The sequence below is a fragment of the Bos mutus genome, chromosome 9 (genome assembly GCF_027580195.1).
Source record: "Bos mutus isolate GX-2022 chromosome 9, NWIPB_WYAK_1.1, whole genome shotgun sequence".
NCBI classification, from domain to species: Eukaryota; Metazoa; Chordata; class Mammalia; order Artiodactyla; family Bovidae; genus Bos; species Bos mutus.
This window is the reverse complement of record NC_091625.1, coordinates 101,444,763-101,470,868: the sequence shown is the minus strand read 5'-3', so window position 1 is coordinate 101,470,868 and position 26,106 is coordinate 101,444,763. Positions and strand designations below refer to the sequence as shown.

The window sequence follows — 26,106 nt, the reverse complement described above, 5'->3', positions numbered from 1 at the left end:
TCAGACACAACTGAATGAGTGGTTATTGTTGGTTTTTTGTTTTTCTAACGAATTGGATTTCTTTGTGATTTTTATAATGATGAAAAGGACAAAGATATTATTGGTAAGTTTTGGAAGCAGTAAGGCATTTCTTAGATATTTTTTTCCCGGAGATAAAGGAATTTGCTATAGAAATGAATACTTATTCCAGAAGCAACATTAAATTGTATTAGACTTTACCACCATTTCCCAAAGGAGGAAACCAAAAATCACATTAGCCTTAGAAATCTGGAGAGATGAATGTATTTCCACCTGCTGATATCTTTTATTCTAAGACAGAGACGGTGTGAGGAAAAGTACAAAGACCAAAATGAGAAAAAAAGAGAGACCCAAAGGAGGGAAATGTTCCTTAGAAAATCGCACTCCTGGCTTCCCTTCTGCAGGAAACTGGGATCACAGAGCCCCAGCTGACTCAGCCGGACTTCACTTCCGGTTCTGCCACTGGGGGCCGTGTGACTCTGGGCTCGGTCCTTCTCTCTGAGCCTCAGGGTTTTCTCGTCTACCAGACGGGATGGTGAAATCCGCATCACATAGGACATTAAACAAGACGCTGTTCTCGGTGCACAGAGCGTCCTCCCTGCAACTTAGCAAACGTCTGATGTGTGTAACCGCCCCTCTCCCCAGTCCTTGTTCCGAGTCCAGCAGGATCCTTGTTCTGAGCCCCTCGCCTGGGAGTTGACCCGCCCAGCACTTCTCATCCTGTCTCCCAAGACCAGCAGGGCTGCCAGCTCCCGAGGTGCGGAGGCCGCCGGCCTGCCCCAGGACGGCCTTGGCTGGAGCAGGACTAGCCGCAAGCCGCGGCCCCGGCCCCCCCAGCCCCACCTCCTTTCCTTTTCCCTGGAGAGGGAGTGCTTCCCTGATGCTTGGGGGGTCGGGGGGGGGGGCACCCAGGCCGAGGTGCTGCCCCAGTTGCCCCTCCAGCGGCAGTTCTCTAATGCAGAGTCTCTGAAACGCTGGTGCAGGAGAAGCAGCTCGCGAGCACCTGGCCTCTGGCCTTGGACGCCCCTAGGGTCCCCGCTGGCTGCAGGTGGTCGTAGGGGGCTCAGTGCAGTCCTTGGCGAAGGGAGGGGTGTGTGCACGCGTGTGCACGCGCGCGTGCGAGGGAAGGGAGAGGGCAGAACCTGCCGCACGGCCCCCTCCTCGCCACCCCTCCTCCCCCAGCCCTCGTTGCTATGCGGTTGCTATGGCAGCAGCATCCTCAGACCCAACTTTCACCCGTCGTTTAGAGCCAATTAAGGTAAAATGGTGGGGGGAGGGGGAGTGGCCGCTCCGGGGAGGGGGCGAGGCAGCGAGTCCAATCTGAGGCCGAGCCGGCGCGCACTCCGGGAAAGTCGCAGCGCGCATCCCGAGGCTGCAGCCTGCCTCCTCCTCCGGCTCGCAGCGCCGGCCAGCGCGAAGCGGCCGAGCCCCTGGAGCAGCCCAGGGGTGGCGTGACGACCGTCGGGGGCGAGGACACGCCGGCGGAGCAGCCACACTGAAGACCCCCGGCTCCCTGCCCAGCCCCCGGGCCCGAGGACCGGGACCGGCGCCCGCGGCCGTCCCAGCAGGACTGCGTCCTCGCCGGCTCCCTTCCTCCAGCGCCGCCCGCCTCTGCCTGCGCTCCGGCATCCTGTCTGGATCTCTGCACTGCTTGGCGCCTCCGGTCATTTGCTTTCTTCCTGTCCATACTTGATCTTGATCGGAGGGAAAGTTTTCAAACATGCCCATTGCACAGTTGCTGGAGCTATGGAAAAAGATAGAGGTGGAGCCCATGGAAATAGAGGTGAGTCCAGAGAAGGAAAGTGTGGTACTTTTTCTACAGTATCCTTAAAAACCCTAACTCTGCGGCCAGTGGGCAGTCTGTGTACTCTAAAGAAATCATATTTATTGAGCGACTACTATGTGGTAGTCTGGGATGTTTAATTAGTATAGGTGTGTGTGCTGTGTTTATATACACATATAAACTGTACATATGTGTGTGCACACACACCCACACAAGGCGTTGTGTGTGGTGTAAATACATGAATGAAAATGAATGAAGAAAAAAATGGCTGCTCTTCAGCCAAACTTCAGGATGCATCTTAGAGTGTGTGCCTTAAAAGAGTCTCCCTGCTTTCAGACTAAGCTACATCAGTTTATTTCCTTCAACAAGTGGCTTTAAATTATAAGCCCTCCAACTGCTACAGTGAAGGATGAAACCAGAAGGCGAAGCAAGTGATGAGCTCTGCTTTAAAACACAAGGCGTAGATGATGCAACCTTAACCGGGTGCGTGTTTGAATAAAGAGGAGAGACTGAGGATGAAAAGATAATGAAATGCACATGTCAGCGGCCCGCCCACGGGGCTGCCTGGCAGGTGGGAGGCAGGTGTGATTCTGCTTGACTTGTGCTACCCTAGGGACGCAGAGCTCTCCTTTCTTGGAATTTCGTTTGTTTAGTTTGAATTCTAGAACATCAACGTATATTTTTCCTGGAAGAGAAAGTTCCCCAAAGTTATTAAGTCTATTGAATTATTTAATATACCTGTGCTGTGTTTACAGCAACTCAAATCACATTTATAAATGGCAAATTTTAGTAACTGACCAAACCTTTACAAAATCCAGCCTTTAACTTTTGCCTTATCTCGTACATCCTGCATCGTGTCTGTAAGTTCAATTCTTCCTGGTTTACATGTTTTATAAATATATTATTTATATATATATATATATACTATGTGTTGAGACATTCACGTAATTTTGAACAGAAAGAGAGATTCTGTTTCAGAAGAGAATTTAGTTAATATTTTATATTTAATGCTTTTTTGGAAGCCACACTAACTAATTAATGCCTGGGGTGTGTATATTGGTCAGAGGAGCTTGTCAAGCCTGGCACAGATATGAAGGCCAGTTCTTCGATGGAGCACCTAAGTGGGAGGCGATGACCCCATGGGTCAAGGCTATTGATTATTCTTTCTGCACACGAGACTGTTCTCAGCAGTGACAGCAATACCTTAGAAAGAACCTCTCACTCAGCAGGCTGCCAAATCAAGTTTATTTTTTCTTTTGAGAAAGGTTTGGGTTTTTAACAAGTTGAACTAATGACTTGAATTAATGATGGACCAAAAGGCCCATTCCTATCTCTGGTTGCTTTCTGAGCCCCTCCTGGTGACCTGAACTCTGCTCGTGGTGGTGGGGGGGCCCAGCTGGTGCCCCTCAACATCCGAGCCCCACGGAGGAAGCCTTTCTGTCGGGGGAGGGTTAGTCGGGGGCTTAGAACGCAGTGAGGAGTGGAGGAGGCTTGGAGCACATCTTCTGGGACTCTGGACACTGTATTGTGGCCAGTGACCCAAGCTCTGGACAGCAGCTTGCGCTTTAGATGTTTCTAAAATTGAAAATACACCAGCAATAAATATACTCACATTATTAGAAATATATATAACATGATCTTAGAAAAAGCTTGCAATCTGGAATAATCTGAAGCACCATTGGCTGAGAGACTGCATGGCCTCGCCACCCCACAGAGAGGGCACCTTTATAGAAGTCTTTGAGGTTCATGTATATGCAACAACAAATAATAAAAATTGGATAAATTTAAAGGTCCTGAAGCAAAAGAAATTTTCTTCAGGCTTCCTGGGTGAATGTCTTGGGATTGTAAACCCTGAGGAAGTTAAGACAGAGCATTCAATCTCTGTTTATTTGGGACCCAGAAGTGAGAGCTCTTTCTACAGAAAGATTAACCCTGAAATATTAACCCTGAGATATTTCACGGTGTCAGGAAAGCGTGAGATCTATTTTGGACCCAGAGGCTGATTTTGTTTCCCAGTTTGGCACATGTTTTATGCTGTGTGATACTAAAAAAACTCCCACATCAAGGGATTGGGCAAAACTAGATGGAGTCCATTTGACCTCTGAACTCCAAGTGTCACAAAATCCTTGCATAAAAGGTGTGATTTTCTATGAGGAAATTGCTATATGATGCCAGTGCTTGCGTTGTTTGCTTTTACACCATTTAACAGAACCAGATGTTGGTTTTCCGGGGGTAGTGATCAATGCTCTAGGTTTTGATTCTGGGTTTTTCCTGCCTTCATGAGTTACTTCCCCTCTAATCTCTTTTCTCATCTGCAGTGAGAGGGAACTGAACTAAGTTGGATTTGAGGGTCACTGGACTAGAGAATCTTTATAAAAATCCTTATGTAGAATCCCTATATGTCCTTATAAAAATCAACCCTGCTTCAGCACACAAACCAGGGGAAGTTCATTTGACTGTCTAAGAAAAGTGTTTGTGGTTTATGAATTGTTTTGAGGTATTTGGAAGGCGTGTTTTGCCCATGAATGAGGCGTGTTGACAAGGAAACATGTGCTAGTTAAAAACCGGGCCCTCTATAAAACCCCAGAAGAAGCTGGCCCCGAGATAAGCACAAAGTATTGTGTGAACAGGAGGAGAGGGGACGACGGAGGATGAGATGGCTGGATGGCACCACCGACTCAATGCACATGGATTTGGGTGGACTCCGGCAGTTGGTGATGGACAGGGAGGCCTGGCGTGCTGCAGTTCATGGGGTCGCGGAGAGTCGGACACGACTGAGCGACTGAACTGAGCGGATTGTGTGAATGGTGTGTCAGCAAGTTAGACACACACACATCTTCAGAGCAGGACTTTTCCATCACTGCTGTCAGCAGGGGTACCGTGCCCAGGGTGGACTCAGGGGATGGGGTGTGGCTGGGGAGTGAGGACTTGGGTGCGGTGGGGAAGGCAGGGCAGCACCAGCCCAGGAGGCCCAGCCAACCCATCTGGTTTGTCCTTCAGAGGACCCAACGAGATTTTTCCTTCCGAGGTGTCATCACGCATTAGAGAGAGGAGAAACCCTGTTTTTCAGCAATGCAGATCAAACACGACTCCTGAAGTTCCCAGCCTAGCTCGTACAGTGACAATGATCTCATGGCTGCTGGGCTGGAAATGAAACTAGAAATGGTTTGACAGCAGCCAACTCTGAGCGCCCATCGCACGCCAGAGCTGGGGCGGACTGCTGTGAGGTCTTATTTCCCTGAATTCTGTCTGTGTCTCCAAGAAGCAGATATACTTATGTCCCTGATTTTCTGTGTGGGGAAACTGAGGTTTGGGTTAAGCAATTTGCCTGAAGTCATTAAGTGGGAGGCAAAGCTCAGACACAGACCTTTCTATTCACAGCCTACCCTGCAGAAACACGACACTATGATTTTATGATTTGGGACTTGGCTCTCTCTGGTTTAATTCGCTCTCTAAGCTTTGGCTTGAGACTGTGGTTTTGTTCCACTCTCACGGGCTGGCTACAAAGCCTCCCTGTGACCTGTTTCTGCCCTCACGCCCGAGACTTTCGGGGCCGTGTAAATGCACATCCTCGCCGTGCTGGTCAGGGAGTTATATAAACCACCTGCTTCTCCTTTCGGTTGTGGTGTCAGACGTGCACAGTTGGCTGATCTGGTGATTTGTCATTGTGGATATAAACACTCACTGCCTCATTTGCCTCCTGTTCCATAAAGGGTCTGTCTCTGGCATGAAGCCTCGTAGAGTTTCAATTAAATTCAGGTGGAGAGGGGCCCTGATGCCCTTTCCGGGTCCTAGGGTCCAGTACCGAGCATCTAGTTCGTCCTCTGCATTGATCGCCTGCATGATGCTGTTTACAAGAACACTGGCTAACTGCACTTCACGTGTCTCTCTTGTTGTCAGACCACCGAAGAGGACCTAAATCTAGACTCAGAGCCCACAGAAGACGCTGTGGAAGAAGTGACTGTGAGTGTTTTACTATTTGGGGAGGAGGGTGGGTGGAGGGAGGAAATGAAAACTTGAATTTAGTGGTATTTTAGTGAAATGTGTGTATATACATACATGTATACACACACATACCCATATGGGTTGTGTACATATTATAGTCAGGAATTTCCCGCAAAAGGGATACTTAGAACACAGGAAGAAAAATTACCACCCAAGGGGAGATTTAGAGTCTTCTCGTGTGGACTTTTTAAAGGAGAAATGACAAGTCATTATCAATTAAGACACGCAGGGAAAATAGAGAAGTGAGGGGTCACTCTCATCTGCCAGAGGTTGGGTCACATAGCCTCTTAGAACGTCTGGGAGGTGTTGTTTGGGAGGTGTTGTTGGGGCCATGGGAGGAGGTGGATCCCTCTGCAGCCGGGTGGGAGCAGGCGGGGGACGCCTGGGCCGAGAACCGAGGGCCGAGTGGGTCCTGGGTCAGAGCGATGGGGTGCTGGGCGGGGCTGGGGGCGGAGCAATGGGGTGCTGGGGGAGGAGCGATGGGTCACTGGGCGGGGTCAGGGGAGGAGCGATGGAGAGCTGGGCAGGGCTGGGGGAGGAGCGATTGGGGTGCTGGGCGGGGCCAGGGAGGAGTAATGGGGCACTGGGAGGGGCTGGGGAGGAGCGATGGGGCGCTGGGGGGTTGGGGAGGAGCGATGGGCGCTGGTGGGGTGGGGCAGGGCAGAGTGATGGGGTGCTGGGCTGGGGCGCTGGGGGGAGCGGAGAGGAGCGATGGGGTACTGGGTGGGGCCGGGGCAGAGTGATGGGGTGCTGAAAGGTGGGGGCAGAGCGATGGGGTGCTGGGGGGTTGGGGAGGAGCAATGGGCGCTGTGTGGGGTGGGGCAGGGCGGGGCAGAGCCATGAGGCGCTGGGCTGAGGCGCTGAGGGGAGCAGAGAGGAGCAATGGGGCACTGGGTGGGGCCGGGGTGGAGTGACGGGGTGCTGGGGGCGCCTGGACTCTGACATCCAGGGAATCTTTGGTGTATTTCCGGCAGGGAGATTGCTGAGGCCCTTCAGTCGTCAGCTTCAGGAGACAGGCTCCAGGGTGCTCACGGTGGCAGCCAAACTGGCACCACGACTGACTGTGCACCAGGATCCCCTCGAAGGGCTTGGTAACTCACAGAACCTGTTACATCACTAACTGTAGTTACTTCCTAAGGTCTCCTGGTCTCAAACTGTCTTATCCTCAGCACTTCCGTGGAGAAGGCAATGGCATCCCACTCCAGTACTCCTGCCTGGAAAATCCCATGGATGGAGGAGCCTGGTGGGCTGCAGTCCATGGGGTCGCAAAGAGTCCGACATGACTGAGCGACTTCCCTTTCAATTTTCACTTTTATGCATTGGAGAAGGAAATGGCAACCCACTCCAGTGTTCTTGCCTGGAGAGTCCCAGGGGCGGGGGAGCCTGGTGGGCTGCCGTCTCTGGGGTCGCACAGAGTCGGACACAACTGAAGTGACTTAGCAGTAGTAGTAGCAGCACTTCTGATGCAAATGTAGGTGCTAAGTTGTTGCAGGAGTGCAGGAAAGTCGACTGAGCTCTTGAAGTTACTTTTGATAACAGAACATGAGGTAGAGGAATGTTTCCTGTTTCCTGGTGTCACCTTGTCCAAATGACAGAAAGGCAGCCTGCCTGTGACTCTTAGTAAATGAAGAGTGGTTAGGAGTGTCTGCCTCCTTGAAGCCCTTGTGGCTGAGATGGTAAAGCATCTGTCTACAATGTGGGAGACCTGGGTTCGATCCCTGGATTGGGAAGATCCCTTGAAGAAGGAAATGGCAACCCACTCCAGTGTTCTTGCCTAGAAAATCCCATGGATGGAGGAGCCTGGTGCAGGCTACTGTCCATGGGGTCGCAAAGAGTCGGGCACAACTGAGTGACTTCACTTCACTGGGAGTGTCTGCAGGACACAGGCTGATGAGTGGATGCATTTGTAAAGTTTGTGGGGAAACGGAAAGACACTGGGCCCAGCCTGTCAGTGGCTGCTTCTGAGAGATGATGCTGAAAACCCCAGGCTCCAATCCAGCAGCGGGGAAGTGACCCAGGGGTCCTGAGCGGGTGTCTGACGTTTTCTGGGGCCAGGTTTCCCGCGTGCGTCCTCCTCAGCCTTCAGAGCAAAAGATCCTTGGCTCAGATAAATGAAATCAGATGGCAACAGAGTTGGGCATGAGGGCCTCACACTCCTTGCCAGTCTGAACGTGTGTGATGACTAAAAAAGTCTTATTTCGGAAAAAATATCCACCTCCACAACAGTTTGTTCATTCAGTCAATCAAGAATGTTTACTGGTGGCCTGTGGGTAAGACCTCGTGCCTTGCATGGAAGGAGGAGCAGGTGAGCAGGACTGTCTGTGATGGCTCCAGCCTTGCTGCGCCTTTTGCTGATACAGTTCTTACATGCGGAACGTTCTTCACGTGTGTGTGTGTGTGTAAAGTGTAGGATATTTTATGCAAAAATTTGGGACATTTTATGCAAAAGTCCATCTAGTCAAAACTATGGTTTTTCCAGTGGTCATGTATGTATGTGAGAGCTTGACCATAAAGAAGGCTGAGCACCAAAGAATTGACGCTTTTGAACTGTGGTGATGGAGAAGACTCTGGAGAGTCCTTTGGACTGCAAGGAGACCCAACCAGTCCATCCTAAAGGAGATCAGTCCTGGGTGTTCACTGGAAGGACGGATGCTGAAGCTGGAAGCTCCAATACTTTGGGCACCTGATTTGAAGAGCCAACTCATTGGAAAAGACCCTGTTGCTGGGAAAGATTGAAGCTAGGAGGAGAAGGGAATGAAAGAGGATGAGATGGTTGAATGGCATCCCTGGCTCGACGGACATGAGTGTGAGCAAGCTCCAGGAGTTGGTGAAGGACAGGGAAGCCTGGAGTGCTGCAGCCCGTGGGCTTACAGAGTCGGACACGACTGAGCGACTGAACAACAGCAGCAAACGCACAGGTGTCTTCAGAGGTGACTCGTGTGCAGTTGTACCTCACGCCCTGGTTCCGTCCAACCTCTGGAAGAAGGGCTCTGGTGAAGGTCGAGATCAAAGATTGAAATCAAGACAGGGAGTCGGCATCAGAAGCTGGGAGCGTCTGCGACCTACCTTCTCCTCAGCTCTGCCGAGGGAAGACCTCCTGTCTCCGAGGTCTTGCGGGGGCTCTGTATAAACTCAAAGGAAGGTGACTCTTCATGAGAGTCCACGTGACACATCAGAGGCCGCCACCCTTTGTGTCCTGGAGAAAAGCAAAGGAAAAACGAAACCAAACTGCCTCAGCAGATCCCACTAGGAAATACCCCGTCAGCTGCCGTTTGAGGGGTTCCTGGAAGGGGCTTGTCAGCAAGAACACTCCGGGAGTTGGTGATGGGCAGGGAGGCCTGGCGTGCTGCCGCCCATGGGGTTGCAAAGACTCGGACTCAACTGAACCGAACCGAGGCCCCTGCTCTTCGGGGTTTGGTGGTCCTGTGCCTTGCTCCTTTTGGCCTGGTGTGTGTAGCAGGACCAGTGGAAATGCTGGGAAATGAGGACCCCAGAGAGAGTCAGGGCTTAAGGAAGAAGCACCTGCCTCGCTGGGCTGGGCACTGTGGTATGGAGCGGGGGCCTCTGGAGGGTGAGACCAGAGGTGACCGTAGCCTCCTGACCTGCACGCAGGCCCCATCAGTCATCTGGGGGAAGGACGTGGGGATGGGGGGGGCAAGTCTGGGGAGCAGAGGTCCCTCCAGGAGTATCCAGGATGAGCCTCTGAGCCGAGGTCAGCAGCAGCCCCTGTATCCCTGCTCCATCCCTGACCTCTGTGTCCAGATGCTGCAGACACACGGGGGGCGGGGTGGCAGGGGGCGGTTTAGGCGAGTTTCTGACTTCACAGAATGCCCTGTGGAAAACACTAGAACGTGTATATATTTTTTAAAGTGCTTTGATTTCAGGGTTCTGTTTATTAATAACGGTCATTTTCTTGTCTGGTTGATCTTAGAAACCAGGTCCAGAGAAGCCACCCCCAGCATTATCGTGGTTTCCCCTTATTTCCTTGTGACTCTTGGGGTGTTCGCCTCTCCCACTGAAACTGTGCTGGGTTTTCACAGCAGAGATGATTCTGGCACCTCTGAGGCAAAACAGAGCCGGGAGGGTGGCAGCCCTGCTGCCAGCCTCAGTTGGCAGGAGAGCACTCTGCAGGGAGCACAGAGACCTGCCCTGAGGGATCGGCAGGGGGATGACAGCTCTCGGCCCAGTGAGGATTCTGGAAGATGGGGCACCAGCGGCCTGGCCCCGGCATCTCCCCAGGAGCCAGGGGACCAACGGGACCACCTCCAGGCAGGTGTTCTTCGAATCCCTAGCATCTGTCAACGTGAACTCCTTCAGTGACCAGCCTCCTGATTTCCCAACAGCTGTAGCTTGGACGTCCCCAGTTCTCAGCCAGGGGCGAGGGGTGAGAAGCAAGGCAGGGGTGAAATTTCGGGGAGCCCTTCAATCTTGAAGGAGAGACAAGCCAAGAGTGTTTTCAGAGCCCTTGGGACTAAGTCACGGTAGCAGCAGGCTCTTGCCCAGGTCAGGGTTCAGCCACCTGTGCCCAGGTCACCCGCAGACGTCGACAGATGGCCTCTTACCTCTTGTCCTGCCCTGGGAATCTAGACAGTTTCATTGTTCCTTAAAAAAAAGAAAAAACAATCCAAACTGGATTGAATAGAAGTGAGACAAGAAGAATAATGAAGGCTCAGAACTGATAAAGCAATTACAAGCAGTGCAATTACAGCTTGAAAAGATAGCTGGGAGTTTGAAAAGAAATGGATGAGTCGATCTTCCCAGCCTGCTTGTTACCTGCCATCAGTGTGTCTTTACAGAACCCACCTGTCTCCGAAGCTGGAGTTGGCGAAGGCACGTTGGCTATGTCACCATTCAGATTTGTCCAGGAGAAGGCAGGAACTCTCATCCTTACAGGAATTCTAGAGAAGAGCATTATAAGCATAATGCATTTGGAAGAAAGGCTAACGTGACTAAGCCTCTGCAGTTCCCATGGGCGTTTAAATGCCCTGCGCGGTGGTAACAGTACCGTTGGCTTCACCAAGCGTCAGCACCTACTGGGGCAGACACGAAGGAAACGGTGAGATTTGGGGATGAACATTGGTAGAGCGTGTTTGATGTGTCGGTGGTAATTATTTGCAAGGATCGACACGAGACAAGAAGCCCAGCTCCCATTGTCAGCAGCCATGGGTCCCTTCGGTTATCACATCATCTCTGAAGCGTTTGCCGCGATCTCTGTCGGACACAGAGGACAGCTTGCAGCTATTTTCGGTTTCTGCGATCCTCGTCTTTCTGCTTCTGTAGCAAAGTCAGCAGGAGCGCGCTTCCGAGTACTGCCTCTCTGGGAATAAACTGATTACTTAGTTCGTGCTGACGTCGTCTAGAACCCTGGGCACGCGTGGGGCCCTGTTCTGCTGTCTGAGAACAGTGGATTGGTGGGGTACACAGTCCTGCAGAGCAAATTGTTCACGCCGTTCAGGGCGTGGGCTCTGGCCCTGTGAACCAGCCAGCCATCTGCAGCTTCCTGACCGCCCTGGGGGCAGGGTATTTCCTGCCAGCACAGTGACTTCATGGGTGGTCTCACCAGGAAAAGGTGCCCACCTGGTCATGTGTTGAGATGGTTGCTGAATCATGAAGCCAAAGTGAAGTCACTCAGTCGTGTCCTACTCTTTGTGACCCCGTGGACTGTAGCCCACTAGGCTCCTCTGTCCATGGGATCTTCCAGAGAGTATTGGAGTGGGTTGCCACTTCCTTCTCCAGGGGATCTTCCCGTCCCAGGGATTGAACCTGGGTCTCCTGCATTGCAGGCAGACACTTTACCATCTGAGTTACCGGGGAAGTCAAAGCCGCCCTCTCCATGTGGTTGAACACACAGCAGTGGGGCTGGAGGAAGCTCTGGGGTCGCCTTGGGGAGTCCTTTAGGGCCTCCTGTGTCTTATCCCCCGAGGAATGATGGTGCACCTCTGCCTGCAGAGGAAACCCGAGAATGTGCTGAAATAAGAGCCCTGCTTTTGGTGTATCTGACTGATGTCATCTTCCATCTTCCTAAGACCAAGAAGTGGGTGGCAAGTCTATTATTTTCCCCGTTTTTCAGGTGGTGAAATTGAGGTATCAGAGATGATGTAATTTGCTTATTATAGCAGAGAACCAACGAAAAAGGGAATTTCAAACCAAAGCTCTTTCTGCTGACTTATTTTCTCTTCCTAAATCTCAGAGGTTAGGTGGTGAGTTTTTGGCTGATGGACTAAGGGCCTGGGGGTCAAAGGCTTTGCTCCGTCCTGTCCTCTGGGTTTAAAGCAAGGTTACAGGTGCGTTGGGAACCCTGCCCGCGTCTCTTTTCTGTGGCCACACTGGGGTCAGAGACTGCGTCACCATGCCCTGTCACTGGGCTTCTCTCTCTTTTTCTCTTTTTAAAATTCTCTCTCCTCCCTTCAATTTGCTGCAGTTGCTCATTTGCTCATTCGTGTCCAACTCTCTGCGACCCCATGGACCACAGCACGCCAGGTCCCAGAGTTTGCTCAAACTCCTGTCCATTGAGTCAGGGATGCCATCCAACCATCTCATTCTCTGTGGTCCCCTTCTTCTCTTGCCCTCAATCTATCCAATGAGTCTGCTTTTTGCATTTGGCTATGTTGGCCAAAATATTAGACCTTCCAAATCTCTTCAAACTAGGAAAATACAAAACTTGTTCTTTTTTTGTGTGCATGAAAAGCATGGGGGAACTTGAGCCAGAGGTGCTGTTGAAAGATACACACCCTATCTCTGCTTTTTTGGCTGATATCTCTGTCATGGGTGGGATGCATTACTGACTTAATGAATCACAGAAGTTTCTTGTACTTTATTGATATCAAATGGATCATTTAAATAATTACAGTAAGAGAGGATATATATATATAGAGAGAGAGTGAATTTTCCTCCTTGATAATGCTGTACATGTGTGGGTAAGGTTCAAAGTATCAGAGAGAAAATCATGTCGCTTCTTATCCTTTGGATATTTTGAAGAAATAAAAAGTCAAACAAATCCCCCAAAACGCTTACTTTTGTAACACAGATGCAGCTGGGAACTGGGTGTGGAGACACAGACTGCAATTCGTGTGAGTCATAAAAATCTCCAGGGAATCATTAAGACCATTTTTTTCTGAGATGTGGTACCAAAACAGCCCACAGTGCCAAGTGAATGTTGAGTGAGCGCCTGGCTCCTTGCGGGAGACTCCTCCCCCACAGTCCCTCTTCCCGGCTCCTGGGAGGGAGGGTGGGGAGGACTCCCCCAGGGGCGCAGACCCTCCGACCCTGAGTCAGGTCTCACCTTCCGTCTCCGGCAGAATGAACGGAGCGAGGGCAGGTAACATAAGCAGAGAAGCCGAAAGGATTTTGAGTCTGGATTTGAAGATGCAGACACACAGATGCCTGTTTTCACAACAACGGGATAAATACAAGAGGGTGCTTTCTAGCGTCCTCCTGGGAAGATGGGAGGTCTCAGGCGTACCCAGGCGGGTGGGGCAGGCCGCCTCTGGCATCACAGCCCCCCGATACTCACCCGGCCAGCCCCCGCCCCCACCCCGCCCTCCCCCATCTCGGTTATCTCAGCGAGCGTCTGCTGAGCAACAGCTCTGTGCCTGGCGCCGGGCCGGCTCCAGTGATTCAGGGACTCACATGAGCGAGGCAGACGAGAATCTCTGCACCTTACGCTCTAGTGTTCCTGCAAGTAAACAGCTAGCTAACGAGGCCGTTCCGCGTGGCGGCGGGGGCTGTGGAGAACCGGAGCAGAAGTACAGAGCCAGAGCGCCGGGGTGGGAGCACGGGTTAGGGAGGACCTCGCCCAGCAGGTGGGGTTGAGGTTAGGAGGTAAATGACGTTAGAGACCAGCCCCTACCCGAACCCGAAGGCAGATGATTCAAGGCCGAGGAGGTCTGGGCGGACAGGGGCTCAGGGAGCAGGCGGTGCTGGGAGGGGGCGCAGAGGCCCGCAGGTCTCCGGACTTTATTACAGTTTCTCTGGGATGGCACTGGTGACTCCTGAGCAGGAAAGTGGTGCGTTGGCATTGAGGTTTTTCAAGCACACTCTCTCTGGTTGTTGGTCAGGAAGCAGGGAGTTTGGGGGAAAGAGTGAGGTCAGGGAGCCGGGTTAGGAGGCGGCAGGGGCCCCGCGAAAGGTGGTGGTGTCTGGGCGCAGGGCCCACGGCTGGCACCGAGTTCCTGCTGAGCCTCCTCTGCCCGCTGTATCGCGGGCTCCTCTCCTGGGCCGCGGGGGAAGTTCCACGGATGCTGCGGCTTGCACAACTGATGTTTAGTTTCCTGCAGTTTTGGCGGCTGGAAATCAGGTCAGGGTATCAGCGGGCTGGTTCCTCCCGAGGCAGGGAGGGCGAATTCCCCCAGGCCTCTGCCCCAGACCCTGCGGGCTGCCCCGGTCCGTGGGGTTCTGGGACTCATGGACGCATCTCAGGTTTCTGACTCCGTCTTCACGTGGCCTCTCCCCATGGGCATCTCACCTGGCCGTCTTCTCCTGAGAACACCAATCATTTCAGATCTGGGCCCACCCTGATGACTCTTGTCCCATCTAATGACACCCACAGAGACCCTGTTTCCACACAAGGGCACGTCTTAAGTCACTGGGGTTTGGGTTTCGACAGGTCTCTGGGCGACAAGTTTCAACCCATAACAAATATACTCGGGACACTCAGTTTCGTTGGTCTGCTGGGTCCGGTCCAAGTCTTTGCCAGAAACCCTGCTTTTTCAATCAAGACAAAAACACACAAAATGCACGGGGACTGGATTTCCGTAGCCGTCTCCGCTCAGACCCTGGCCAGGCCGTGTGCTGAGTCCCCATCTACTGTGCTCCGCCTCCACACGCTTCCATGCAGGGGACTCTGGGCTGCTTCTGAGACTTGCTGTGCAAGGGCACCAGAGCCCCCAAGACTTGGGCCACCCCGACCTCGCAGTGCTGGGGGCGCCTAGTTTGGGAGCAGAGAACACTTTGCTGTGGTTTTGTTTGTTTAGGAGAATTGATAACCACAATACAGAATATACAGTGATATATTGATGAAAACGATGCAGAAAGTTACTGTAAACGTAACTACTGAGTCACAGGGGAATAAAAAGTAAAGACACAAGGGAAAGAACGCTGGGACTTGGCGCTCAAGCAGCTCCGGCAGATGGCTGTGTCAGCTCCCGGTTGCTGTGGTAACAAGTGACCACAAACTTGGAGGCTGCAAGCACCATGGGTTTATTACTGTACCATCCTGGAGGTCAGAAGTCCTACAGTCTAGGTGTTGGCAGGGCCGTGTTCCGTTTCCAGAATCAGCGTCCTTGCTTTTCTAGCCTATGCTCGTTGTGTAGTTGCTCAGTTGTGTCCGACCCTTTGCGACCCCAAGGACGGCAGGACGCCGGGCCTCCCTGGCCTTCACTGTCTCCCAGAGTTTGCTCAGACTCATGTCCGTGGAGTCAGTGATGCCATTGCACCATCTCTTCTAGCCTCTGGACACACCTGAGCTCCTTGGCGTGTTGCCCCTCAGCAATGGCATCGCTCTTTCTCTGACCTGACCCTCCCACCACCCCACAAGGACCCTCGCGATGGTATAAACCATTCACATGATCCAAGGTACTCACCCCACTTCAGGATCCTCGACTTAAACACATCTTCAAAGTCCCTTTTGCCTGGAAGGGCACATGTCCAGCTCTGGGGCTTACTTACCTCATGGGAATCTTGGGGTGCCATTATTCTGGCCACCCTGGTGGCACCCCTGTGGGACAGCTGGCCTGGTAGCCCCCAGATCTGAAACAGAAGCCTGTGGGTCTACATAAGGGACGTAGCAACGGATGTAATGCACACTTCTAGCTTGGGTCCTGATTTGAAGAAACCGACTCTAAAACATATTTCTTGGGACAATTAGGTGATTTTGAATGTGGACTAGGTGACAATTCTGTTAATTTTTTTGGTTAATTTTTTTGTTACTCTTTTTTGCTAAAGTGTTTTTAGGTGAAGTATGTAAACCATGCATTTCACTCAAATATTTCAATGTGCCTCTCTCAAGAACAACAGTGTTTTCCTATGTAAACACATCACCCGTTGTGACTGGCAGGTTGATGCTTTCATCCTGCCTTCCCCAAAACCATTGATTTAGGAAGGTCAAAAGCACTTCATTTTATAGGTTAAAAGCTACCCACCCTTCTCTCCACGTGATTTTGCTTCCTTGAAAAAATCAATCTAGCTAAATTGTACCTCTGTTGGACAGGGCATTGATTTCTACCTGTTAATTTTAACAAAGAGGGTTAGCTGCTGACCTCACAGGAGGCTTTTTAAGACAGAGCTGCGCAGCCCATGAATCAGGCCTCCGTGTTTACCGCGTAGGAAGTTGGGGTTTGTGACCTAGAGCCTTTGCCCAGAGTTCCTGCTCTTGCAGAGTCAGCGCTGGTTTGTGTGCCTTGAAAGCAAAAGTAAAACCTAGCTCTTGATCTAACTGTGAAGTCGGACAAATTCTGCTTTTCGACCATCATTTCTTACATGCAAGGTTTATTTAATTCTGAAGGGAGAATCACTTGGATAGATTATTGGTAAAAGGCAAGCAAGCCAAAAATTAACAGTGAAGATGTTTTCTACCTAAGATGTAGAAAAGCATAGAGAACATTGCTGACAATGAGGGAAAGCTAGGTAACCTGCAAAGTCCTGGCTTTCCTTGAACCCATCAGAGCGCAAGGCAGCCAGATGGACTTTACCCGAAGGATGACAGGCCCATTCCAGGAGGGTGGGGGCATGATCTGCTACCTATTCTACCTACCTGGAACAGGTAGAAGATGCAGCAGCAGCCACCGTGAAAATGGGTGAAAACAAACAGCTGAGTATGGGCTCATGCGCCAGCCTGAGGTCAGGGCGCCCACTCTGCGCGTGCATCCTCCCCAGGGCCTTCCCTGGAGGTGTGTGAGGGTCAGGGCGCCCACTCTGCACTCGCGTCCTCCCTAGGGCCTTCGCTGGAGGTGTGTGAGGGCCTGGGAGCCCGCTCTGTGCTCGCGTTCTCCCCAGGCCTTCCCTGGAGGTGTGTGAGGTCAGGGCGCCCACTCTGCCCTCTCGTCCTCCCCAGGGCCTTCCCTGGAGGTGTGTGAGGGCCCGGGAGCCCACTCTGCATGCGCGTCCTCCCCAGGGCCTTCACTGGAGGTGTGTGAGGGTCCGGGCCTGCCTTCAGGGAGCCCCTCAGTGTGCACAGCACAACCCCCCACCCAGCTCCTGATGCAGGAGCCTCAGCCCCTGGGAGTGGGAAGGAAGTCCTCCTACACCCCGGCCCCAGCAGGACCTGAGTGTGGGAAAACACAGAAGCTGTAGCCAGCAGCTCTGTGAGAGGGTCAGGAGCTCCTCCCTGCTCCAACTTCAGTACACTGGCAATAAATATTGGATAGAAATTAAAATTATATATCATGCATCCCAACCCTGTAACACAGAGGGATAAATCCAGCAAAATACATGCAGGGTTTGTATGTGCACGCTAAGTCACTTCAGTCGTGTCCAACTCTTTGCAACCCTGTGGACGGTACCTCGCCAGGCTCTTCTGTCCATGGGATTTCCCAGGCAAGGATACTGGAGTTGCCATTTTTTCCTCCAAGTGTTCTTCCTGACCCAGGGATCTAACCTGCGTCCTTTATGTCTCCTGCATTGGCAGGCAGGTTCTTTACTACTAGGTGTGGGAAGGCCCTGAGAACAATAAAACACTGTTGAGAGATTAAATAAAACTAAAATAATGAAGGGGTATACTACATTCATGGACAAGAAGACTCCATATTAAGGTGTTCATTTTCCAAAGTGATTTTGAGATGCAATGCAATACCAACTGAAATCCCAGGTTTTCCTCTTTTAAATAAAATTTATTTTTTAGAGCAGTTTTAGGATCACAGCAAAATTGAGCACAGAGTACAGCGTCCCTAAATACCTCCTCCCCCACCCACATGCACAGCACCCCCACTATCAACACCCCCCATCAGAGGGGGACATTGTTACAGTGATGAGCCTACTCGGGCATGTCCCAATCACCCCAAATCCAGTTTGCATTAGGGTTCACTTTTGGTGTTTACATTCTGTGGACTTGGAAGATAATGTGAAATGTAAAGTGAGACGTACTCATCCCTGTATCACACAGAGTGTTTTCACGGCCCTGATGATCCTGTGTGCTCTGACTACCCATCCCTCCCTCCCCGCTCACCCCTGGCAACCACTGATTTTTTTATTGTCTCCATCAGTTCAGTTCAGTCACTCAGTCGTGTCCAACTCTTTGCGACCCCATGAACTGCAGCACGCCAGGCCTCCCTGTCCATCACCAGCTCCCAGAGTCCACCCAAACCCACGTCCATTGAGTCGGTGATGCCATCCAGCCATCTCATCCTCTGTCATCCCCTTCTCCTCCTACCCCCAATATTTCCCAGCATCAGAGTCTTTTCCAATGAGTCAGCTCTTCGCATCAGGTGGCCAAAGTATTGGAGTTTCAGCTTTAGCATCATTCCTTCCAATGAACACCCAGGACTGGTCTCCTTTAGGATGGACTGGTTGGATCTCCTTGCAGTCCAAGGGGCTCTCGAGAGTCTTCTCCAACACCACAGTTCAAAAGCATCAATTCTTCGGCACTCAGCTTTCTTTATAGTCCAACTCTCATATCTAGCCTTGACTAGATGGACCTTTGTTGACAAAGTAATGTCTCTGCTTTTTAATGCTTTTTCTCTGCTTTCTAATATGCTGTCTAGGTTGGTCATAACTTTCCTTCCAAGGAGCAAGTCTCCATAGCGTTCCCTTCTCCGGAATGTCATGTGGTTGGAATCACACAGAACGCAGCCTTTTCAGGTTGGCTTGTTTCACTCAGTAATATACATGCAAGCCTCCTCCACACCTTTGCATGACTTGATGGTTTGTTTTTGGCGCTGAATAATAGTCCATTGTCTGGATGGGCCACAGTTCACTTACCCATTCACCTACTGAAGGACACCTTGGGTGCTTCCAAATTCTGGCCATTATGAATAAAGTTGCCATAAACATGGTGTGTGGAGTTTGTGTGGATCTAAGTTTCCAACTGGGCTTCCCTGGTGGTTCAGCGATAAAGAATCCACCTACCAATGCAGGAGACGCGGGTGTGAACCTTGGTTCGAGAAGATCCCCTGGAGAAGGAAATGGCAACCCACTCCAGTATTCTTGCCTGGAGAACCCCATGGATGGAGGAGCTATGGTCCACGGGGTCACAAAGAGTCAGATGCGACTGCATGCACATACACGGTCTGTCTGTCCATCTATCTATGTGTCTCTCCATCAATCTGTCCATCATCTGTTATCTATCTGTGTAGCTATTATTTATCTCTCCATCCATTATCTATATATTATCTTCACTTGAGTATCTATCTAGCTACCCATCCTTTCATCTGTCCACCTATTTATCTATATATCAGTCTATCATCTACCGAACCACCCACAGGTAACCACATATTTATGAGGCTGTGTCTTCATGTGTGTGAACATGGTGGAATACAGTTTGCTTGAAATGTTTTCTGTTGCAGTTGCCATTCTCAGTTTTGGAGTTTCTCTCTATGGCCTTTAGCTACTTGACTAGGCATTGGAAGACGAGGGTGAACATTGCAGGGAAAGAGCAAAGAGAATGCGTGCTCTGAGGGGGCTCCCACCGGGAAGGATGACGCTTCTTCTGTTGGAGGAAGCCCACCCCACCCCCCGTCAGGAGACGCAGAGAAAAGCAAGGGGGTCAGTTCAAGGGGCTTTGCTCTCATTTTGTGTAAAGTTGATCCCTTTTCTTCGGTTAGTGGGCGGGGCAGTGGGGGGGAAGGGGAGGCGTCTACACCTCATTAACCTGAAACTATCAACCAGATTGAGGTGATGGGGAAATGACAGCAGAGAGAGAAACAAAAGATAAATATGTACCAGCCGTCTTCCCAACTCTGAAAGGTGGGCTTGGAATTCAACGCTGAGCTTCCTGCAAAATGTGCTAGTTGCTTATTTGTGTCCGACTCTTTGCAGCCCCACGGACTACAGCCCACCAGGCTCCTCTGTCCAGGGGATTCTCCAGGCAAGAATGTTGGAGCCGGTTGCCATTTCCTACTCCAGGGGATCTCCCCGACCCAGGGATTGAACTGGGGTCTCCTGCATTGCGGGCAGATTCTTTACTGTCTGAGCCACCAGGGAAGGCTGGAGGTTGAGGCAAAAAGGGAGACATGACCAGTGATGCAATTCACAGCATCTACACATCAAAACACAGGCGTGGGCAAGAACACAGCCTTGCTCAGAGCCGTGGCTGAGGGTAACTCTTCCTTCTCACGCCCATCAAGGGTGTCCTGCGTAAGGCAGTGGAGGTCATGCTCAGAGGTAAACCCCCACAGTGAAGATAGCGTTGAATTCTCTATACATCCTTCCTGCAGTATCTATAGATATAATCTGAGAATGTATAGAGAAACAGAGGTCAGTGAACAGTTTCATGCGGTCAGGCCTGTGGTATTAATAATGCCAACCGAATTCAGGGGCAACTTCATATCTTGTGGAACAGTGCGTGGGTGGAACACATTTCCGGCCATCTCTGAGGAATGGGACTTACCCACTAAGCTTCTGTAAGAGCCAGAGTTCCGTGCATGCAGGAGGGTGGCAGAGTCCTTGCTGAATCGTGCACACCTGACTCGAATCCTTGACCTTCCTTTCTGAGGACATGGGCTCAGGTTCCCCATGGTGTTAGCACCCTGCTCAGGACACAGTAACCACACCAATATAAGTTCTATTTGTCTTTATGGAATGTTGTAATATTATATGGACTGAGCATCCTGAGTGTATCAGAGCTGGGGCGACTGTCAACAGGTCCTTGACAAAAACTAGTTTTTTCTGTTTCCGCAGAACAGACAGAAATCACAAAGATAAATACAGATTGACGTGGAGTTGATTTGGAGCAAACAAGAGAAAAATGGGCTACGCTCCACTTATTCCAGCCACTTAATAGCATTTACATCTGTTTTCCTCGTTAAAACTTAAAATACCCAGCAACCTAGAACATTTGCCAAAGAGAGCATCTATTTATGTCCAAAGTGTTATTAATGACTCATTGTTGTATTTGCCTTGATTCATTCTTTCAGGTTAATTTAATTCTGATTTCTTTGTTTTCTACTCAAGATTGTTAAAGGCAGGACAAGAGGGTGGCAGCCGTGCCAAGGGCTCTGGTCTTTCTTGCTGGAAGGTTTCCTTTGCAGGGTCTGGGGTGCCTCCCCCCACACCAAGGTGAAGTCTGACTGAGTCCAGGGCTGGGGGGTCTCTTCACCCACACTCCACCTGAAATAGGAGTTCCAGGTTACCTCCTTGTGGAAAACTCTGCCTTCTGCACGGTGCCGGCTCCCTGGACTCAGGGGTGGGGGCCGCACAGAAAGCAGTGGGCTCACCTCGGCTTCTGTTCCCTGGGTCTGGGCTCCTCCCTTCCCAGGTCGGCAGGTGCGCACAGCTTCCCGGGGTCCACCCAGGTCCTCCAGTGCAGGCTTCCCCACCCACTTGGAGGTGCAGCAGGTCGGCAGGCTGCGAGGGCCTGGGGCGGTGGGACCACCAGGCAGCTGATGGTGCAACGCGAGTACTGCTTTGGTTTATCACTGTGCAAATGGGACGGGTTCACAGGCACACACAGGCGCACACAGGCGCACACACACCCAGAGAGACTTGACTTGAAACCAGATTAAGTAAGTTCCATTTCAAGTGCGGTCAGGAAATATGTCCCTGGAGCATCTTCAGTTCAGTTCAATTCAGTCGCTCAGTTGTGTCCGACTCTTTGCAACCCCATGAACCGCAGCACACCAGGCCTCCCTATCCATCACTCCGAGTCCACCCAAACCCATGTCCATCAAGGCAATGATGCCATCCAGCCATCTCATCCTCTGTCATCCCTTTCTCCTCCTGCCCTCAATCTTTCCCAGCATCAGGGTATTTTCCAATGAGTCAACTCTTCGCATCAGGTGGCCAAAGTATTGGAGTTTCAGTTTCAACATCAGTCCTTCCAATGAACACCCAGGACTGGTCTCCTTTAGGATTACTGGTTGGATCTCCTTGCAGTCCAGGGGACTTTCAAGAGTCTTCTCCAACACCACAGTTCAAAAGCATCAATTCTTCGGTGCTCAGCTTTCTTTATAGTCCAACTCTCACATCCATACATGACCACTGGAAAAACCATAGCCTTGACTAGACGGACATTTGTTGGCAAAGTAATGTCTCTGCTTTTTAATATGCTATCTAGGTTGGTCATAACTTTCCTTCCAAGGAGCAAGCATTTTTTAATTTCATGGCTGCAGTCACCATCCGCAGTGATTTTGGAGCCCAGAAAAATAAAGTCTGACACTGTTTCCCCATCTATTTGCCATAAAGTGATGGGACCGGATGCCATGATCTTTGTTTTCCGAAGGTTGAGCTTTAAGCCAACTTTTTCACTCTCCACTTTTACCTTCATCAAGAGGCTCTTTAGTTCTTCTTCACTTTCTGCCATAAGGGTGGTGTCATTTGCATATCTGAGATTATTGATATTTATCCTGGCAATCTTGATTCCAGCTTGTGCGTCTTCCAGCCCAGCATTTCTCATGATGTACTCTGCATAGAAGTTAAATAAGTAGGGTGACAACATACAGCCTTGACGTACTCCTTTTCCTATTTGGAATCAGTCTGTTGTTCCATGTCCAGTTTTAACTGTTGCTTCCTAATCTGTACACAGGTGTCTCAAGAGGCAGGTCAGGTGGTCTGATATGCCCATCTCAGAATTTTCCAGTTTATTGTGATCCACACAGTCAAAGGCTTTGGCATAGTCAGTAAAGCAGAAATAGATGTTTTTCTGGAACTCTCTTGCTTTTTCGATGATCCAACGGATGTTGGCAATTTGATCTCTGGTTCCTCTGCCTTTTCTAAAACCAGCTTGAACATCTGGAAGTTCATGGTTCACGTATTGCTGAAGCCTGGCTTAGAGAATTTTTAGCGTTACTATACTAGCGTGTGAGATGAGTGCAATTGTGCAGCAGTTTGAGCATTCTTTGGGATTGCCTTTCTTTGGGATTGGAATGAAAACTGATCTTACAGAGTGAAACTCTGGTTCTTCCTGCTGACGCGGCCCAGTGCTCCCTGGCTGGATGGGCTGTGGGCTCATCTACTTAGTGGCAGAGGCGGCCCTTGTTCCAAAGCAGGTTTTGTTTTGGTTGAAGCTGCACTTCGGTCACTGCTCCATGCACAGCACTTGTGACTTATTTATCGATTTATTTATTTTCTATAAACATTCTGTACACAACTCCCGGAGCTTCTGCACAAAAGTTTCTCCTGGATGTGTTGATGTGTGTGTGCAAGTACGTGGGTGCACACACACACACACACACACACACACACACACACTCACACTCACACTCACACTCTACCTGAGGTGGAATTGCTGGACAGCGTGTACATGGAGAATGCAGTTGTTCTTTAGGACAAACACCACACCATCTTCCAAGCCCCCTGTGCTGGTCTATACACCAAGAGCAAGGCACAGGAGATACTGGGGCTCTTCACACTCTCGCATGCTTGGTATAGTCAGACTTCTAATTTTTTTGCCAATTAGATGGGTAGAAAGTGCATTCCTCAGTCAAACAAAGTTCACCTCGCTCTGTATGTTTAGTGGCCACAAAAGTCTCTCCAGTGAGATGCCTCTTCCTATCCTCTGTGCTGCATAGTTTGTTTTCATATAGAAATTTACTCAGGAAGATTTTACGTGGTTGCAAAGTCAGGGGACCAGCGTAGTGGACCTCTCTGACCCGCGGCCCAGCTTCAGCAAGCGGGACTCACAGGAGACCTTGTGGACGCCCCACCCCGCTCCTGAGCCCAGCTTCTTCAGGTCGTTTTGAACAGAGTCACTGCCACATCATTTCAGCTACAGCTGTTCCAGGAAGTGTCTCTAAACATAAGGTCACTCTTTAAAAACACTCACACACGTGTGCATATAACCACAAGACCAGCCTAGTGAATGAAAACTTATAATTTGTAAGTATCATCGAATGTCAAGTCTTCAGCTTTTCCCGGTTATCTGGCTTTTAACAGCTTGCTTGGATTAGGGTTCAGGTGAGGTCGCATCTTGTGACCGGCTGACGGTCTCTTGTTGTCGTTGCTGTTCAGTCGCTCAGTCGTGTTCGACTCTTTGCCACCCCGTGGACTGCAGCACGCCAGGCTTCCCTGTCCTCACCTTCTCCTGGAGTCTGCTCAACCTCATGTCCGTTGAGCGGGTGATGCCACCCAACCATCTCGTGCTCTGTTGCCCCTTCTCCTCCCGCCTTCAGTCGTCCCAGCATCCTTTCTAGGCTCTTAGCAGGTGTCCTCCACTCTCCCCCAGTCGCTTATCAGACACCTCCAACCTGGGGGACTCATCTTTCGGTGTCATATTTTTTTGTCTTTTTACAGTTCATGAGGGTCTTCTGGCAAGTATCCTGGGGTGTTTTGTATCCCCTCCTCCAGTGGATCACGTTTTGTCTGACCTCTGCACTGCAACCTGTCCGTCTCCGGTGGCCCTACGGGGCATGGCTCGTAGCTTCACCAAGTTACACAAGCCCCTTCACCACCACGAGGCAGTGATCCATGAAGGGGACAGGTCTCTCAAGTCTCACTTAATTTGTAATCTCTTTCCCATCTGTTGTTTTTCTTGTCTGCTTCTTTGCTAGAGAATCTGGATCACTTGTCCTGTTTCCAAAGTACTGAATCTTGCTCGTGATGGTGCCCTTGAACGTGTTCCTCTGTCCCCTGTGTTTTCTGTAATTTGTAAGTTGGATCGTGAATCTCACTGATATCCTGGTTTGATTTTCTCATCTGTTGTGAAGACCTCACAAGTGGGGGGTCTGTGTTCTTATCGGGGGTGCTTGACAACCGGTCGCCTCTCTTTTCGTGATTTTTATCCTTTATTATCAATTACTGCCTAGATCCAGACATCCAACAGGAAGCGTAAAATAGTGAAACCCTGATCCTAGCGCTTTTTCTTCATTTTCCAGCCAGAAGACTCAAAGGAAATTTAAAATTCTGCCAAGAAAAATGGCGTTAGTCACCCAGCAAAGGGGGCTGTTCTGCCCGTAGCTATTTGATTTAAGAACCATACCTTTGGCTTAAATACAAAGTTCCTTTTGGAAAGTTGTGAGATCTGGCGGCATGGGGCCTGTCCCCACTCATTCCTTCATTCTTCTGAAAATACCCCAGAGTCCCTGCGAGCTCAGGGCTGCCTCTGGGGTGGGGACACAGGTGAGCAGGCAGACAAAGGATGCTGTTGCTCTGAGCTCCTGGTGGGCAGCTCGAAGGCGTGGTGGGGGCCGCGCTGGCACCGCCCTGGGCCCAGAAAGAGAGCCTAGGACCCGGCGCGGGATGCAGGCTGGCGGCCCTGCAAGCCGTCTGTGGGGTGTGCTCCAGCTCCACAGACACGCGTCACCGTCTGGGCAGAGGCTGAGCAGCAGAAGCCCACCTCTCCCGGGTCTCAGGGCCAGGGCGCCGGCAGGTGGGGCTCTGGGAGCCTCTCTGCCCGGGTGTGGGCGCGGGCGTCCTCTGCACGCAGGGTGCCCGTGCCTCTCTCAGTCTGTCCTCGCCTCCTCCTCCCCTAAGGACTCCAGCCCCTCCGGATCGGACCACCCTCACGACCCCATTCGGCCTGAACTACCCATTGAAGACTCTTATTTCCAAATCTGCGCACATTCTGAGGTCTGGGGAGTTAGGTCCCCGTCAGCCCCGAAGACCAGAGGAAATGTCGAGCAGGGGACAGCTATGATCCGCTTTGCTCTACAACTGACAAGTCCGAGGCAGGCGGGAGTTCCCCGCGGCTCCACGGGGAAGGAGGGCCGGTCCGGCGGCGGGAGACGGTGGGCCCCGGCCTGGCGGGTGCTCTGATGGACCAAGAGCAGGGCCCAGGCCGGCGCCCAAGCTGTGGGCAGAGAAGGGGACAGAGAGGTGAGGTCTGTTTGCGAGGAGTCTTCCAGAGCTGTGGCTTGACCACGCTGAGTTCAAGATGCCCATCATGAGCGGGCAGAGACCCCGGGGATGCGCCCAGAGGGAGGTCTCAGGAAGGGGAGCGTGTTGCGGACCCTCAGTGGAAACGCCTCCTCGTGGTTTGCACCCCTCCGGTCCCCCTCTGTCTGCCCCTCTGGTCTGAGCCCCGCACCCCTCCTCTGCGCTCCAGGGCCGGTCCTGCCGCCCAGCCTGCCTCCAGACCCCGCCGTGCCCTGCCATGTGCGTGGTGGGTTTTCCTGATTCCTTCTTGAGAGAGTGCATCACCCGTGGGAAAGGGCGGCCTGTCGAGCGTTCACAGCAGCATCGCAGGCCCGCTCTCCCCTTCTGAGAAGGAGAATTTC

The 26,106-nt window shown here is 51.3% G+C and overlaps 1 protein-coding gene across 1 annotated transcript in view; it reads left to right on the top strand.

Moving 5' to 3' along the window:
• The first annotated feature begins 1,723 nt into the window (after window positions 1–1,723).
• The window catches only part of RPS6KA2 (ribosomal protein S6 kinase A2), a 328,370-nt gene continuing 303,987 nt past the window's right edge, over window positions 1,724–26,106 (top strand). Inside the window, exons 1-2 of the mRNA XM_070377016.1 lie at window positions 1,724–1,801; window positions 5,702–5,764. Of these exons, the coding sequence (XP_070233117.1) occupies window positions 1,739–1,801; window positions 5,702–5,764 (126 nt within the window). The 5' untranslated portion in view covers window positions 1,724–1,738. The remainder of the gene's footprint in view (window positions 1,802–5,701; window positions 5,765–26,106) is intronic.